Source organism: Urocitellus parryii, chromosome 16 (genome assembly GCF_045843805.1).
Source record: "Urocitellus parryii isolate mUroPar1 chromosome 16, mUroPar1.hap1, whole genome shotgun sequence".
Taxonomy (NCBI): domain Eukaryota; kingdom Metazoa; phylum Chordata; class Mammalia; order Rodentia; family Sciuridae; genus Urocitellus; species Urocitellus parryii.
This window is the reverse complement of record NC_135546.1, coordinates 3,813,300-3,832,090: the sequence shown is the minus strand read 5'-3', so window position 1 is coordinate 3,832,090 and position 18,791 is coordinate 3,813,300. Positions and strand designations below refer to the sequence as shown.

Genomic DNA, 18,791 nt, shown 5'->3' with positions numbered 1-18,791 from the left:
CCAGCTGGCGCAGCCGCCAACTGGTACCTAACGTGTTTCTGGGTTGTCTGCTCTTGCCCCAAACCCTGGAGGGATAGCAATACCACTCACCATTGTACAGTGATGTCTGGCAAATCGACATATTTGCTGAGCCACTATGGAACACATGGACAGAGGGGACACTGCGGGGCCTAGAGGTGGCGGGAGCTTCCCTGGGAATCTATTCTTCAAGTGAGAGCAGCAATGTCCAAACCAATGCAGAGGAACAAGAATAAAGTTCAGGAGCGGGTTGGAATTGAGCAATCAGCGAGAGCTCTGGGCGGGAGCCAATAAATAAGAAACTGATTTTGCAAGAGCTAGCACAAAGGGCCACGCAACTGGCAGAGGTGGGACTTTGCTGCTCAGCTTGATGATCTCATCCCAGGACCACAAATGTGAGAGCTGGAGGGGATCTGAGGAAACTTTTAGAAGCATTTGCTCATTTGACAGAGGAAGGAAATAAGGTGTGATGACTTCCGACCAGGACCCAATTTGCTGGGTTCCATTGGCCATATTCTTTCTTTTTCTTGCACCGGGGGTTGAACTCGGGGGCACTCGACCACTGAGCCACCTCCCCAGCCCTATTTTGTATTTTATTTAGGGACAGGTTCTCACTGAGTTGCTTAGCGCCTTGCTTTTGCTGAGGCTGGCTTTGAACTCAAGATCCTCCTGCCTTAGCCTCCCAAGCCATTGGGATGACAGGCACGCACCACCTTGCCTGGTCATATTCTTTTTTATACTATGCTGATTACCAGTTAAATTAAACTTCTTTTTTCATGTACAGGCTCAGAGAGGAGTTTTCAGAAGTCAGGTGCAAAGATTAGTCTTCTAAAGTCTAAAATCTATTCCTAAGTAAAATTCTCATTTTAGAATTCAGTTCCATCAAAAAGAAAGAAAGAAATAAAGAAAAAAAAAACCTCTTAATAAACATTTCCTCTTCTCCTTCATTGAAAATGAGGCCCCTACGATGGTTCCTTTTTTGACATGGCTGCCAGGAAGCTTAAAGCTAAATTTAACACTTAATCCTCCTAATTATAGTGATCTCAGTTTTTACAAACAGCACTTACCCTCTTTTTTTATGATTTTTTTCTTTAAATTTTTTTCCAATAGTCTTATTGTCTGTGTGTCTTTTACTATATATTGTCTCAAATCCTTTTTTGGAAGTCAGCCAGGTATAAATCACCAATAACCAAAACAGAAGGAAGGTTCTGTTTCTCCTGGGCACCAGGACTGCTACATTCAGTGTGGTGTCCATTTTCAGATACCGCCCCTGACCCTGACTCTGCCTCCCACTTTCGTATTTATAGAGAAGGAGGCCACCGTAGGATGGATGCACACAAATGAACAGTTGTAAAATTGTAGGGTCGGCTTGCTAACTAGGCAAGTCCTTGGAAACTTCGAAATGAAAACAAGATGTGGTAGGAGAGGGCTGTTTCCTGTGCTGACGTGGCAGAACCTCACCAGCGAGGGACCTGGAGAGGCCAGGCAGTCCCAGCACGCATGGTCGGCAGGTGGTGGGCTGGGTCGCTCCCAGCTCCAGGCCTTCTGCTTCTGCAGCCACAAGCCTGACCTCCCGGGCCAGAGAAATGAGATCACGTAGCCTCCCTCTCTTCTGGATTCTGGCCACAGAAAGAGATTAAAGCGCTCGTTTTCTGAAACCATGAGGCTCTCTCTTCCCTCCCTAAATGAAATTCCTCCTAAACCACAAAAATTTAACCCAGGCAAAATTAGGAAAGCAATAAAGGAGTCCATACAGATGTTTGTCCTCCTGCTCCTCCTGCTTCAGAATCTTCTGTGATAGTTTCTGTTGAGGTAGCAAGAAAACAGAAACAAAAAGAACAATAAATAAGTCCTGGAAAATGGCAGCTGTTTATGCCTGTGAGCCTGAGACTTCCTGTGGCTTTTTGTTTTTTAATCTTTCCCAAGTTTGTAAATTCCGTTCTTTATTCCTGCGGTGTTGGGCCTGATTTCCATGATCATCTAAGAGATATGTTCACAAGAAAAATGGCTTCCAGGGTGCCGCTGCTCACAGAAATGCTCCTTCCCCACAGCATCCATTTGGATTCCGTTCATGATCTCCTCCTAGTCAGAGCCAATTTGTTCAGAGAGAGACAAGAAGATGCTGCCCCAATGTTCCCAACACCTTGAAGAATGAGACAGTTCAAAAAGCTATGGCGTTTCTTCAGAAAAATCTCAGTAAAACCAAGAGTCGCAGGCCAGACTGTTGTATGACATCACTATAGCAGGCAAGAGCTCACCTTGCGCCCAGGCTGCCTGGATCCTTATCCTACCTACCTCCTGTTACCCAGGAGCCCTGGACAAAGTGTGATGTGACACTTCCCTACCTTTAAAATGGGGATAAAACTAATGCTCACATCATAGAGCAGGTTCTTCCACTTTGATGTGTTTCCAAAAGAAAGCAGGTGAAAGCACACACCATTGGCTCCACTCCCTTTGCTTCTGACTCTGTAAGGGCTGGGCTGGGGCCTGAGAATCTGCGTTTTAACATGTCTTCAGATGACACTGATGCCCTTGGTCTCCAAGTTTGAGAGAGGTTGGGGTGTGGAGGTAGACCGCTGGCCTAGTACTCAGGGGCCCTGGGTTGAATTCCCACCACCTCCCCAAAAGGCTTGATCCACTCTCAGTGGGTTACGCATAGACTACATAGTTACACATGTCATTTTGCTACTGCACATAGCTGTTCGAAGTGGTGTCAGTTTTTATTGTCTTACAAGGTGTCTCAAACTCAGTCCCAAATGCAATCGAGAAAATCCTATCAAGTTCCTAATAGAAATACCCTTATTTTAAAGAACTGGGAGGTTCCGAACTTGCGAAGTGTAGATACTTTAAAAGTGATTCCATCTGTACTCTTGGGAGGCAGAAGCGAAACAAAAGCTGACACAGCTACTTTTTGAGGTTTCGTGTCTTCAGAGTTACAGTAAAAGCACCAAACAGACTTAGTCATTATGGTCAAGAAGAATTCTTCAACTCGTTTCAAGTAATTAAGGAGCCCAGCACATGCGGACGTTGCAAGGGCAGTTGGAACAGCAGAGGACACAGCCGCACAGGCGGGGATCGTTCCACAGCTCCCCACAACAAAGGGAACGACCCAACCCCCGACCTGCGGGCTTCCGGCAGCCCTAACGCCAGAGACCAAGGCTCCGACGAAAAGCCGGCGTGTTTGACTTGGTGTCTGGAAAGAGGACATCGATAAAGCCCCTGGTTAAGATGCTTTCCTGGCCGGGCCCCTGGACGTTCTGGAGCCCCGCCTGCCTCCCCGCACCCCCGGGCGCTCGGAGCGCCTCTGGGTTCTGAGCACGGGCTCTCGCGGCCCGAAGAAGGGGCCGGCGCTGGAGAACAGCTCGCTCTCCACACCAGCAGACCTGAGTTCGGGACAAATGCTCCAGCGGAACGTGAGAACGAGATAAGGCATGTTTGCCTCTAGATGACTTTTTGAAAATTAAACAAAGGGCGTATGTTTGCAAGAATGAAAAAAAAAAAAAGAAAGAAAGAAAGAAAAAGAAAAAGAAAGACAAACCCCCGCTTTGCCCTGACCGTTTAAAAATGCAATACACAAACCACTTTCCCTAACACTTCTTCTAAAAGGTAGGTCACTGCCAGCCCGGGCTCCTGAAGGTTCCACCGAGGGGCTGCTCCTTCATTGGCAGAGAGGGACCGAGAGGGACAGGCAGCGCGCGGGGGAACTTGGAGTCTGATCCTCTAGACCAGAGCCTCCCTTAGACTTGGCGAGGGTGGAGGCGGCGAGACACCGGTCCCCAGATGGGATTCTGGGGCTGCCACGACTCACCTCGCCAACTTGTCCAGGCTGCCGGCGCCCCGGCGGCCGGCTCGGGGACGCGGACGCGGGGGCCTGCGCCTCGGAGCGCGCGGGCGGGCCCCCGGGAGGGCGCGGGACCCCGGCGGGCGCGCGGGAAGCGGCGCAGGGTGGCGCTGCGGGGCGGACGCGGGGTGCCCGGGCGATGCGGGGGGCTCGGAGCGGCCGGCGCGCAGGGACAGCAGCGCCAGCAGCAGCGCGGCCAGCGCGAGCAGGAGCAGCGCCGCCGCCTTGCTGCGGAGCTTCATGGTGCGGTGCGGCCCCTCTGCGCATCGCGGCGTGCCCCGCGGCAGCGGCGGGGGACGAGCGCTGCGCCGCCGCGGCCGCCTCCTCTGCCCGCCGGCCAGGGACTGGGGTCTAGGAGGTTGGCGGGTGGCCGGGGGGCGGCGAAGGAGGAGAGCGGCGAGGAGGAGGCGCGAGGGCTCCGGGAGGAGCGGCCCTCGCCTACCGTACTGTGTGGAGTAGCCGCCCGCGGTCCGCCCACCCCAGCCGCCGGGCGCTGGAACTTCAGGTAGTACCGGCTACACATCACCCCATTCATCCATCCACTTGGTCATCTGCCATCCACTCGCTTATTCACTTACCTCCCGTTCCCGCCACTCTTCCATCTGATTCGCTGTCGCCACGACGATTCGCCCGTTGATCCATTTATCCCATGCATTTCCCACCCAGCCGCGCTGCTGCCTGAACAGCCACATCTGCTGGGGGGGGGGGGGGGGCAACCCTGTCCTGTCTGCCCGGAACACGGCTCTGCACACGGTGCTGCCCAATAAGTATGTTGGGCAAAAGCACTCTAGATCCGCATACAGAAAGGAGAGAATGAATTTCAATGTCTAGATTTAAAATCGGACACTGTCACTACTGGCTTGGTGATCCTGAGCCATCTGCAGAACTCTCTTAAGCCTCAATTTCCTTGAATGCAGAATGGGAATGATATGCTGCTCACTACAGAGGCATTCTGTGGATAGATACCAAACCAAATAATACATTCAAAGGAACTAGCACAGTGTCTGGCTCACAGTAAGTGCCCACTAACAGTTCCCCGTGATCATTAGTACAAGAAAACATAGTTTATCTTATAGACGTAAGTGCGAATTTTATATTCTTTCATAGCTTTGAGATGAACAACTCCACGACTCAGTGTGCCAGGCATAGTAGCGCACCCTGTAATCCCAGCCACTCCGGAGGCTGAGGAAGGAGGATGGCAAGTTCAAAGCCAGCCTCAGGAACTTAGGCCCTAGCAACTTAGTGAGACTCTGTCTCAGAATAATAAAAACAAAAAGGGATGGGAATATTTCTCCCTCTGGAATCTGGACACCTGTAGCTATCCAGTTACTCAGGCCAGAAATTAGGTGGGAACCCTTCTCTTCCATTACCTCCCAGAGCAGTGATGTTCTGTTGCATAACAAATGACTCCACAGATGCTAAGAGGTAAAGCATCCCTGGGTTAAATCCATCCCCATCTCCCTCCCTTATCTACCTATCTATAGAATATATTCATTCTTTGGAGACTTTAACAGCCACAATCACCAGGTCAAGGTCAGGATTTCCTACCTATTCTTCCAGGGCCTCCCCAGTTACAGATTGGAAACATCTGCACACATCCTCCCATTATTCTGCAAGAACTGACAGCAGCTGTCTATTGACTCTCCTTGCAGCACAGTCACAGAAGAAAAAACACTCGTTATAACAATGTTCCTAAGTGTCCACAAGGTTCTAAGTTGCCTTGTTAATCATCTCAAATTCAATTATATTCTGAATTTTTCTCATAATAGCTTCTTATCTTAATTCTTTGGCAACCCATTGCATTCACATGCCTAGGAGTAAGAATATTTAATAACCTGAACCCTCAAGCAGGCATCTAGGAAATGGCAGGTGCAAGCTCAAAATATGGGTGGCAGATGTTGCTGGTGAGCAAACATAAATGATGCACTGGTTCTCAATGGAGCCAGGAGAGGGGAGGTGGCACCCACCGCAGGGCATCTGGAATAAGAGGGAGGATGTCTTGGGTGGACATGATAGCCGCAGGTTCTGCAGCACATTGCTAACCCTACTGCGGTTTCCAGCACACAGCAGCACAAACGAACATTTGCCATGGGTCAAGGGCCAATATGGAGACCCTGTTGAGAGAGGCTGGGCCAGGACAAGACCCGCTGTTCAGACCTTTCAATTTACAAATGCCACATTGTTTTGATATATGGACCAGTGAACAGGAATCCCATAAATGTGCCTTGCCACCTCTTCCTTCTTCAAGGCCATATGAAAGCCCAGCAAGTAAATCTAACACTTGATGGTAGCCAGGGCTTCAAACCTGAGTAGGATCCAAGACAGTCAGACTGAACCAAACAGAGGACTCGGTTTTCTTAAATCCCACTGAAAGTAAAAAGAAAGGCCTGATTTACCTCCAGCCCCCGAGGCCAACCCATGTTTTGGAATCACTACTCTGGGAGAAAACCTCAATCTCTAGTGCCATGGAAAAGCAGTCCAGACTCCCAGAGCCATGGCCCACCCAGATGTGGGTGCCTCAGCCAGATGTTAAGGACACAAAATCAACACACTACTCCAGAGCCTAGTGGCTGAAGATAACACACATATAAGCGCATGGTTCCTGGGATCAGGATTCCACCTTGGCTGGGTCCTCTGCTCCCCCAGCCCCCACAGGCTGCCCTCAAGGTGTGGGCCAGGTCTGTGGTCTCCTCTGAAAGCTCAGTGTGGAACCACTGGTTTCCAGACTCATTCCTATGGCTGCTGGAAGACCCAGGTTCTCTCAGGCCATTGGCAAGAGGGCCTCAGTGCTTTGCTGGCTGCTGGCCAGAGGCCACCTTCCGTTCCTTGCCAGGGGCCCTCCCTGCAGGACAAGCACACAGGAAGAGCCAGAGCGACAGAGCTGGAGAGATGGAAGTAGTGGTCTTTCTCAGCTTCACCTCACGAGTGGCAGACCATGGCTCTGCCGCTGGTTAGAACCAGCCCATGCTCAGGGAGGGAATCCCACGGGGCTCAAGGACCAGATATGGGGTCACTGGAAGCCATTCTAGAAGGTACTCCTCACCTCCCATACCCAGCAAAAGTCCAAGTTCTGTCACATCTACCTCTAAAATGTAGCTGCCACCTGTGCAGAGACGTTCACAGAAATCGGTAGCAAGGTAGGAAAACCTAAACTTAACTGACAAATCGCTGGAGGCTCCGTGTGGGTGTCCTTGAGAATTAGAATGCCCAGGGGCCCTGGTCTTAAGGGGTGCCATGCTCTGTGAGGTTGCCTCCAGGAGCTCTCCCAGGTTCACACAGTGTTGGAGTCTACCTTTGGCCGGGTGCTCAAAGGAACCATTTGGGAACACATCAGGCCTTCCTAACAAGGCCCCTTCACAAGAAGCTTTTATTAGGTCTTTAAAAAAAAAAAAAAAAACCAAGAAACTAATTTATTGGGGTTTATCATAGCCCAACCACCCGGGGAAGGAAAATGCCTGATTTCAGGCCTTTCTAGTCATCTTATGGGCACAGACCACTGGAACACTGAGACCTATCACAGGCCTGGGGAAGGCTTCCTCTCCCCACAGCTTATCCCTCCTGGGACGGCATGTTGGGTTTTCTTAAATCCCCTTCCTGGGACAGCATATTGGGTATTCAAGGACAAGTTACAAGGTGTACTAGAAGCAGAAAACAGAGTTTGAAAAGTCAGCATGTGCACTAGATCCAGACTGACATGCAACTGACATGGGGAATTGAAAACAGCTGTGATTACTAGGCCAGGGGCTCTAAAGAAAAAACCAGCAAGAAGAGATGCTCAGGTAAGCCAAGAGGCGGAAACTAGAGACAGGATTAGAAAGAGACGCTAGAGGTCAAAAATACCTCTTTAATATGCTTGTTAACAGACGAACGTCCCCCTTGAAAGACTGTGAGCTGGAGGATAGATGAATAGAATCTTCTAAAACAAAAAGTTGAAGAGAGAAAAACAAGTGGAACAGAACATCCAAGAACAGAATATCCAAGGGACAACTGCAAAGTCTAACATGTATAACGGCGATATCAGAAAAAGAGAAATAAATACAAGAAATAGTTGAGGCAATGACTAAGAATTTTCCCCAAGTTAATGTCAGACACTAAACCACAGAACCCAGGAGCTCAGAGGACACCACGCAGGTAAATGTGAAAGCAGAAACAACAAAGCCATACTAGGCATGTCACCTGTGAGTGGAAGTCAAGGACAGCAAGAAGTCTTGCAGGAAGACAGAGGGAAGGGACACCTCAGCCATGAGGAAGAGCAGAGATGAGCACTGGATCTGGCTCCTCAGAAATGATGCCGGCGAGAAGGGAGGACGGGGAACATTGAAAACTGCGGAGCTTGCCTAAAGCCAACAGCAGGCTCTGCCTTGTCTCTGTCCTTTTGAAAGGTGAACCAGTGAGTGAGCGTGACTGTCCAGTCGGCAGCCCTTGAGACCGTCTGCCACGGCACCCAAACTCCCCTGCACCCCCTCCCTCAGCCCCATCAGCCAATCCAAAGGGTTCAGAACAAGCAGAGGAAGGTCAGGCTCCTGTCCACTGGACCCTTACAGATCCTCTCCCTGGATCCCCAGGGGAACGTGCCTTGGGTCCACCTCTGGCCGGGTGCCCAAAGTACAATTCCTGTTCTCAAATAAATGTTTCCTCTGCTCATACTACAGCCTGATTCCTCTTTAGTTGGCAGTGTGAGGAGAGAGGACAAAACACCTGCCTAGAACTCTGTATCCCACTAACTGGTCCTCTACAAGTGGAGGAATAAGACTTTCTTAAATAAAAAGTGAGGTTATTTGTTGCTTCTAGATTTGCCTCACAAGAAATATTTTAAAAATGCTTCAGGGAGAAGGAAAGTGATATAATTCAGAACCTTAAAGAAGGGAAGTGCATCAGAAAATGGATAAATGAAGGTGAGATAAACATTTGTGTTCTTCTTATTCTTGATCTGACAGAAATAGTTCAAAATGGTATTGATGGTAACAATGTATTTGGTGATTAAAACTCAAGTGAAATAACAGCAATAGTACAAAGGAAAGGAGGAAAGATAGCAAGAATATTTTGCTATCAAAAGATACTTGCCATCCGGGGGCCTAAACACGGACGTGCACCCGAGGAACTTCCAGATCGGGGAGCCTAAAGATGGATGGGCGCCCGAGGCACTTCGGGATCCAGGGCCCTAAACATGGATGTGCGCCTGAGGAACTTCCTGATCCGGGGGCCTAAATATGGAGGGGCCCCTGAGGAACTTCCTGATCCTGGGCCTAAACATGGACGTGAGCCTGAGGAACTTCCTGATCCTGGGCCTAAACATGGACGTGAGCTTGAGGAACTTCCTGATCCTGGGCCTAAACATGGACGTGCCCTGGTAAATCCAGGGTCCTGGTGCCTATGAAGGGCAGGGCGTGACCCTCAGAGGGGACGTGGCCCTTGGAGGGGGACTGAGCATGGGTCCTGTTGGGGGCCGACTGAGCTGTCACACCCTGAACTTGAACATGAAGGTGGCCTCACTTCCCGGCCTTCCCCTGGGTGTCACTTCCTCCCCTTCCAGTTGGTGCCATGGAGGAAGCGGGACCAGGTGCAGGGGCCAGGCCCGGAGGAGGGACACCGTCTTTGTCCTCACTTATCCAGGCAGCCAGGCCGGGCTGGGGACGGGGACATCTTGCGTCGCTGACTGCCCCAGGACCTCAGGGACCACAGGCAGGGCCAGTGGTTGACATGATTCTCCTCTGGCCGCTGACCCTCAGCCCTGGGTTCTGCCCAGGGAGGGTCTGGGGCCCCTGTGACCTGCTGCTCGTTACCCACCGACATCCTGGGGGAGCACAGGTCAGGACTGTGAGTGACGTCTCCTGGATGGACAGTCGAGGACTTCACCTCTGTCCCCAGGCCTTGGACACCAGATGATCTCCACAGAGACAGAAAATAACCCCACACTGCCCAGGACTTGCTTTTAAGCTTTTGCTTCTGGAATTTTCCTGCTGCCACCTTCTTTGTGAAGCCAGTTTTTCAACAGGGACAATATTCCAGGGATCTGAGTCCCTGTCCTCATTGTCTCTTCTTCTGGGCTAAATATAGCTCAGCTTGTTGTTGAAAAACGAGGCTCTGAGTAAGAACCAGATGGTGGTGTGATTTAGGGGTTGGGGGTGATCAGAAGCGCTCGATTCAGGGGGAGGGGGCTGGTCATTTTCCACATGGCTCTCTGTTCTCCGACTCTCTGTCACCCACTTTGAATAACTGGAGCTCGGGAGGCTGAGGCAGGAGAATCGCAAGTTGGAGGCCAGCCTCTACAACTTAGGGAGGCCCTAAGCAACTCAGTGAGACTCTGTCTGTAAACAAAATATAAAAAGAGCTAGGTATGGGGCTCAGGGGTTAAGCACCCCTAGGTTCAGTCCCTGGTATATATATTTAAAAAATAAATAAATGTGGGGACTTGCCCACATAGGCCAGCCATGTCCCCAGCCTTTTTACTTTTTATGTTGAGACAGGGTCTTGCTAAGTGGCTGAGGCAGACAGTGTGAGTTTTGACAGGTTGTAAGAGATTACAACCTGTCAAAACTCACACAAGAAGAAACAGACAATCTGAATAGGTCTGTACCTGTTAAATATATTGGATCAATAATTAATAATCTTCCAAAACAGCACACATATGACCCAGATGGGTTCACCGATGAATTCTACTTAACATTTAAGTTAGAATGTATGAGAATTCTCTACCATCTCCCCAGAAGGTACATTAGATGAAATACTTTCTAACTTGTTCTAGGATGCAAGGATTAATCTGATATCCAAACCAAAGACAGTACTAGAAAATGAATCTATGGATCAATATGTCTCATGAACATAGATGCAAAAGTCCTCAACAAAACATTAGGAGATCAAACCCGAGAATGTATAAGAAAAGTCATAAATCACAATCAACTGAGATCTAGTTTAGGTATGAAGATGGTTCGAAACTCAAGAATCAACTAGTGTAATCCACCACGTCAGCAGACCAAAGAAGAAAACTCACATGATCTTATCCATGGATGTGAAAAGAAGTCTTGCTACAATCCAACATCCATTCATAATAATAACTCTCAGTAAACTAGGAATAGAGGGAACTTCTTCCATTTGATAAAGAGCATCTACAATTAACCTACAGTTAAGCTAACTAACATCATACCGAATGGGAGGAACTCAAAGTCTTGTTGCTGAGATCAGAGACAAGGTAGGGAGTCCTCTCAGTGTTTTAGACCTCAAGTTCTAGCTAATGCCATAAAAAGGAAAAGGAAATAAGAGGTATTCAAATTGGGAAGGAAGAAATAAAACAGTCTTTGATGATGGATAACATGGTTATCTGTGTGGAAAATGCAAAAGAACACACACACACACACACACACACACACAGTCCTGAGGCTCCTTTGCTTCCTGGCCATGGGGTGAGAGTTTGCTCCACCATGCACCCTGCCCTGGCCCTCTGGCGTGTGCACCAGAAGCACAAAGCAACCGATCTGTCCAGTCTTAAACTCTAAACTGTGAGCCAAACCCTTTTCTCCTTGTCAGTTAACTCTCGTGATAGTTCACGCTGGTGACGGAGAGCCGGCCCACATGGCACTCTCTTCTCCACGCCAACACCGCCCGGTCCGTCTGTGTCTCCCACATTGTTTGAGGTGGGATTGCTGTTCTGATCTGCCTGCCCCTCTCCCGAGTGTGAGTGAATCTTGTGTACTTGGCATTCACAACGTTCTTAAATATGCAGTGGGGCAAGCCTCAGCATTCTAGAGCTTTATTTATTTCCCCATAGGAACTCAGAATTGGTTTGTCTCATTCCAAAATTTAAAAAGTTTTTATTGGTACTGAGGCTAATTGATAAATTAACTTATGAAGAGTTAACGTTCTCATGGTGTTGAGTTTTCTATCCCACATGATTACATGTCCCTGTTTGTTCAGCTCTAATTTGGTGTCCTTAAATGGTGCATAAAGTCCTTTTGATATGCATGAATGAGCTGGTGGGAAATGAGGAAAATCATGGAGGCCAAGAAACCACAGAAGGCTGGAAACCAGAGAGGTTACTCAGCACTGAAGCCAAACGCGTCTCTGGACAGGAAATGCCCTAGATTCCAGGTAAGGTATGAGGTTAGGAAGCTTAAATAAGAGCGAGTCCCCCACAGAGTGGCACTGTGGTAGGAACATAGAAAACAAGCCACCTCAGGAAAGGTGGGAGAGAGACCGCCTGCGTCCACCGCGCTCTTCAGGGGCAGGAAAAGGAAGCCGAGGATTTGAGGATTCGGAGTTCCTAATGGCCCTCACGTGGGCTTACCTTCGGTGGGGCCAAAAAATCCAAGAAGAAATTTTAGGTTAAAAAAGTAAACTGTAAATGGTTTGAAGAGGGCTCGGTGGAGTGGAGAGGGAGGGCAGGGGGGAAGTGCTGGGGCTGAGCTGGAGCAAACTGTGTTCCACGCTTTTGTAAGAATGTCAGAGTGTATCCTGGTGTTGTATATAACTAAAGAGAGCAGACTAAATACATTAAAAAGTGGTATCAAGTTGGTAGTTCCTCTAATTCCAAAGAGCAAAAATCAATTTTCATTGGCCAAACACATTTTAATTCCAGGTGTGATGGACTGAATAGTGTCTGCCTAAAATTCATGTCTCCTTAGAACCTCAGAAGTAAGCTCATCTGGAAATAGGGTCTTTGCAGATGTAGGTAGTGAGGGGTCTCAGGGTGAAATCACTCTGGTTGTAATGGGTCCTAAATCCAAGGACTGGTCTCTATCAGCATCAGAAGAGGACATAGAGGGCACACGTGAGGGAAGGCCATGTGATGGTGGACCCGGAGACTGGATCCTGCTGGGCCAGGAGCTGGAGAGCAGGGAAGAGTCTCCCCTTGGTCCTCCAGAGGAGGCCTGGCCTGCTGGAACTACAGTTCAGACTTCTGGCTTCTGAACTGTGCGAGAGCAAGGTTCTGTGTCTAACCACCTGTGTGGTCACTCACTGTGGCAGACCTAGCAAACTGACACACTAGGTTCAAGGAAGCCACACAGGTAAGACTGCAAGAATCTTCATTTTATACTCCCAAGCCATAAAGCACACGAGAAAACAATCCATGCTAAGCAAGACTCAGAACAACCTTCAGACAGTACAGGCCCTGGGTGGCCGGAGTGGGACACAAATAAGTCCACTCGATAGTTCTAACAAAGTGAGAGAGGCTAAGGAGACTGTGGATATAAGAGACTATCAACAGGACCTGGGAAGATTAAACACACACACACACACACATACACACACAGAGAGAGAGAGAGAGAGAGAGAGAGAGAGAGAGAGAGAGAGAGAGAGAGAGAGGCAAGTGTAACATCTAAAAATTCAAAGTATGTAGTGATTAAAACTAAAAACCCAACCTGTGGGTTAAAGAGTCTGTTAAATCTAGCTGAGGAGAAAACTAAAAAACTGAAAGTTGGATCTAAAGAAATTACTCACACGTAGCACTAAGATGAAAAAAGAAGGGTAAAAAAATTAAAGGTTGGGAGTGTAGCAAAGTGGTAGAGAGCTTGCCCAGCATGTTTGTGACTTCAGGTTGATCCCTAGCACTGCAAAATAGAATGGAGGTGAAGGACGAGGCTAGAGTGAGACTTAACGTGACTATAGCGTGTTCCAGAAGGCCGACTGCGGCAACAGACCTCACGAACATGGCTGCACAGTCTACAGATGCAAAAGAGATGAACTCATGAGATAGTAAAAGCATAACAAGTTCCACATGGGATAAAGTAGAATTTATTCCATGTGGAACTTGTTACCTAGATATTTCAACAAAAATACAGAATATGAATGAAAAAGAAAAACCCTGAAGTTCACAGAGAGAAAATGTTGCACACCATCAAGCAAATACACCAGGTTTCTCACCAGCCACGGTAGAGACAGGAGACAAAGGAGGGGAGACGGATCCCACCACCAAGACCTCCTCACCAACGTCATTCAGCTTGGAGGGTGGGAGGGAACGAGTTCCCACAAGTGGGGAGTGGGTCTGAGGATCCACCGGGGACTGAGGCACACCTCAGAAGGGCCCAGTTTTCCAGGAAGGGCCACTGTTGGAAAATGGAGGTTGAAGAGGCTGCTGGAGAGGCTCAGAGGAATCAAAGGAGTGTGCCTGAGAAAGCAAGGTCGGCTTAGGCAAGGACCTACATCACTTTAAACAGATGCTCCAAGAAGTCACCAAGGCCACAGAAAGTGCAGCAGGAGGGTCCAAGGGGGGAGAAGAGAAAAGATGTTGGAAGCAAGAGGTGGGTGTGATTTCAGGTACAAGTCCAGGAGGCAAAGAATGCTGCCAGCCTCCTATAGCTAGGACAGGGGAGGTCAGCCCCCTGCAGGCCCAGAGGCGAAGCATTTGGAACCACAGGCTTTAGTTTGCTGAAACTAGCTTCATACCTGCTTCCAGAGCTGTCAGAGAACACACCTGCATTGTTCTGAGCCATTAGCCTGGGGCAGCTTGTTATAGCAGACACAGGGCACTCATACAGAGGGTAAGACATGATCTGAAGATACACCATCTAAAAGTTGTCTCATCAACTCTGTGAATGAATAAAAATATACTTCAACAAGAAGCAAACTGAATGCAAAGGGGTGCTATGCAAGAAGCAGAGGCTAGTGAAGAAATAGGTGGAACACATTGACAGATCTAGAATCATGAATAGAAATCACCCTGGCGGAGGCTTATAATCAAGGTGTGATTAACATCTGTAAACCAAAACAGGGCAACTGGGGGACAGTTCAAGGAAAGATGAAAGGTTATGATCCTCATTTTGTTTAGGAGAATAGAAATACTGGTTATAATTTTTTTTAAAAAAATCTAAAGTTAGAGGTCTTTTTGTTTATTTTTAACAAAATACAAAGCTAATGTTAAACAGAATTTTGAAGAATTTTTTAGGTGAAATACAGTATTCTCAGGATCTGGTGCAAGAACATAAACAAAGGCCCACCTGCGATTCGTTTAAATATTCAGGAGTTCAAAGTCAAACCAACCACTGCTAATAGTGTATGTTCCATAGTCCTGACAGGTGAGCAGTGTGATGACCTCGAGGGCCAGGCAGACTTGAAGAGCCCTACAGGTGAACATGGAGGGTGTGCAGACACCGTCTCCAGTCTCTGGCCCATCCTCTTTCCCGCCCACCCCTGCCCATATGTCCACCTTTCATCAGGGCCATTCCAACTGCTGCCCTTGGCCACCTTTCAGGCCTGAATTGGAGACACCAGAGGCACAGTTTGCCTCTAGGAGGGCCCCTTCACAAAGTGGCCTGCACCAGCGGAGGCAATAGATTCATGAAATTCAGGGGCCTTGCTGTCTGGGGAGTGTTCTAGAAGATGGGAGGCTTGGGCAGTGACTGAAGAGGGCCAGACCAGGAATTCTGTAAAGTGTGGGGCCAGTAGGGGCCCCTCTAGCTAGGTGTAGGGCAGCACAGGTCCTGGGGCCAGTCCGGGGATGTCTCAGTGGAAACTGGAACAGGCTGAGGAGCTATTTAGGACTCTGGTACTTATTGGAGCCCAGGATGGAAAGAGGACCGTGCCTGAGGACCACACAGGACTGGACGTTCCTGCATGTGTCTGTCTAAAAAGGCACCTGCAATCTAACCCTGGGGACGTGACTGAGGGGCTCAGGGGTACAGCTCTTGTCAGGCAGGCACAAGGCCCTGGTTTTGATCCCCAGCATGCAAAACTAAATAAAAATAGAATCCAGGATGGCATAAAAGGTTGACTGTAAATAAAAATCATAAAGGAAGTGAAATAAAATAGAATAACCAGCTTCATGGTTTTTGTTTGTAAATAACCTTTGTAAGCATGGCAATAGTCATTGTTGTTTATAATAACAAATTACCTAAACTGAATTGTCTAATAGTTGGGATTAGATAAGCAAATTACGGTACATTAATTCAATAAAATGTTCCTGGCATAGGCAGATTTTTCATGACGACATTAATTTTAAAATCAACTATCAAAAAGTATGTGCAGTTTCATCTTATAGAAAGCATAGACGCTTACGGTAGAATGGTAACCTTGTGGTCATAGCTAAGCGGGACATTTACATTCTTCTTCAAGTTTTCCTGTATTTTTTTTTTTATTTTAATAAGCAATCTCCTCAGAAAACTCAAAATTTCTGGGACTCTGCTTACTTAGCAATCCTTACTACTTTTAAAACTTTGTGGAAAAAGCCTTATTCATAAGAGCCAAAAAGTGAAAACGAGCCAAATGTGCTTTAACTGGTAAATGGAGAAACCAAGCACAGCAATCCATATAATGGAGGGCTGTTCACCCAAAAAAAGGTGTGGGCGGGGCGGGGGATGAACCGCTGGTGGACCCCAAACCACGGGGCCACATGGAAGGAGCCGGACGCAAAACCCCGTGCATCGTATGAGAATTTATACAAAATGTGCAGAAAAGACAAATCCAGAGGCAGAAAGTAGAAGGGCAGCCTGTGCTTGGGTGGGAGCAGGGTTAAGTGTAAATGGGCCGAGATCTGATCGTGGTAATGGAAATGGGCTGGATTTTGTGGCTGGTTGCGTAACTTGATACGAAAAATCACTTGAGTAGTGCACTTAAAACAGAGGGAATATTATGAAATGCAAATCAAACCTCAGAAAAGTTGCTTTAAAACACTTACTGGAGCACTTGGTGAGAGTTCAGAGGCTGGAAGGTTTCAGGCCTTGGCTCTGCTTTCTCTTTAACATGAGGGGGGAGGATGAAGAGAGATGGAGAGACTTGCGCTCCACAGAAGCAGAGAACTTGGCTTTAAACACGCCCACCCATGCCTGCACAATACAGGGTGGCACACCAGAGTGTCTCCCACGCCAGGGGAGAAGGCACCGCGCAGAGACCCTGCTGGCCCAGCAGCTGCGGCTCTGGGAGGGAGGAGGCTTCGAGTAACTTGCCAAGTGATCTCATTGTCTGGCTTCCAGTTTCCGAATCTGTAAGAAGAAAACCAGTGGGTGCTGCTAGATGGTTTTTACGGTCCTGTTCCGTTGTGAGACTATTTTCCTTGGCGTTCCCCACCCTCGGTGATTTTGCACTAGACGCCTTTTCCTTCCAATCCTGGGCTTCCACGTTCTTGTACCCTGCACATCAGATAAAGTGACCTGGGTCTGCCCCACGGATCTGCCCTTTTTCTCCCCAAGCCCTGGGTCCAGTTCCAGACCTCCTTATCAGAAAGGAGATTTTTCTAATTGTTCCAACCCGAAGCATTTCTCCATCTCTGGAGCTCTCTGATATTAGTTTGTACATTCTTGGGTGAGTGTTTTTTCAAGAACTGCTATTTCATTTATCAGTTGCTGCATTGCAAACCCCCTAACTTTAAACAATCACCACTTTGTTGTGCTCACAGCTTTGTGAATTACCCAATCGGAAAGGTGCACTGGGGGTGGCCTGCCTCTCCTGGCGGCTCAGAGCCTGTAGCCCTTTTCTTTCAGCTGGACTCTGCTGTTCTCCACTTGGCGATTTCTGGGGCTTGAAGGCCCAAGATGTCCTCTTTACTCATGGGAATGGCGGCTGGGCTGGGCCGGCTGAGATGGCTTAGGGTGGCCACTGCCCTTCTGCTTGGTGAGGTGGGCTCCCGCAGCATGGCGGTCTTGGGGGGCGGGGTTGGATTCCTTACATGCTGGCCGGCTTCCCTCAGAGCCCACGTTCCAGGAGTCCAGGGTGTCAGCAAGACCTCTTGTCACCTGGCTTCAGAGGTCACCTGGCATGGCTTCTGCTGCATTCCACTGGTCAAACAGGGCCAGCCCAGTGCACTGTGGAGGTACCACAGCAGGTGTGATCCCTGGGAGTGCTAGCTCATGGTGGGAGAGAGACTCCTTGGAAATAGTCTTCTGTGTTTTATTTTTGTGACTAATATCTAAATTACGTGACTTTAGGAATCATTTCTTTCATCTTTTATTATCTTCACTCTCTTCTCCCTCTCTCTTCCCAGACCATCAAAAATAGAAACACATATTTTAACGGACAATGGACTGGAAGCAATGGGGTCCCTAGCCTGGCTGTGTCACTTACTAGCCAAGTGACATGGGACAGATGATACAACAGCACTTTACTTGCAGAACTGATGTGGCATGAAACCGTGATCACTTACCAATCACTTAGAAAAATGGCTTGTACACACAATACACATCCAGAAATACCAGCCAAATTGTTGCTCATTTAATTTATATCATAATTTTCCATGATTTGGGGCAGTATTGCTGAGAGAAAAAGAAGAGACCCTTAACATTGTTTTCTGAACTGGAAAAAAAATCCACTCCATAAATGATAGTAATGGAAGCAACTGGCTCTATAAATGTCTCTTCAGGCACTGTCCATTGGCTGAAAACTTCCTGAAGGCCGGAAGACTTAAGTTTAAATTGTCTGGTTTCTTCATGTCTCACCCAGAGAGAAAATATACCTCATTGGCTATGAATCATGATTGAACAACAAAAAAAAATCACAACTAAAAAGCTATTAAATACTGAAAGAACCATGAAAACCAGTGTAAATAAACCAAACCCATATGGCCAAAACAATCATCAAAACATTGATGTGAAACAAAGAAAATGTCGTGCAGGGTGTGGAGTGTGAGGAAATGAAGGACAGATGTGATTCGCAGAGGATATGCAAGCACAGAGTGCAGAGCGTGGCACAGAGACGAGAGGCCGGGAAGGGCCGAAGCTGCGTTTTGATTGTGTACAGTTGACAATAACATAATTACTACCTGCATTTTAAACACTAGTGCAGCTGTTGAAAGGATCTGTCCTTATTCAGGGAAAAGTGACTAATGTGAACTCTTCTGGGGACACAATGCACAACAGCCAGTTATGCTAGCTCCACTTGAGAGAAGTGCCTGCCATGAGTTTATGATACGTGTAATCAACAGAGATGGTTTTGAATTGCAGGAGGGCCTGTATTTCCCCTGCACAGAGCTCCCAGTTTTGTTCTTTTCCATGAGATTGGTTTCTTTTGG

At 48.1% G+C, this 18,791-nt stretch overlaps 1 protein-coding gene across 1 annotated transcript in view; it reads right to left on the bottom strand.

Moving 5' to 3' along the window:
* The window catches only part of Gxylt2 (glucoside xylosyltransferase 2), a 61,571-nt gene extending 57,470 nt beyond the window's left edge, over positions 1-4,101 (bottom strand). The window contains exon 1 of the mRNA XM_026392684.2: positions 3,827-4,101. Coding sequence (XP_026248469.1) covers positions 3,827-4,101 — 275 coding nt within the window. The remainder of the gene's footprint in view (positions 1-3,826) is intronic.
* Positions 4,102-18,791: the final 14,690 nt, after the last annotated feature.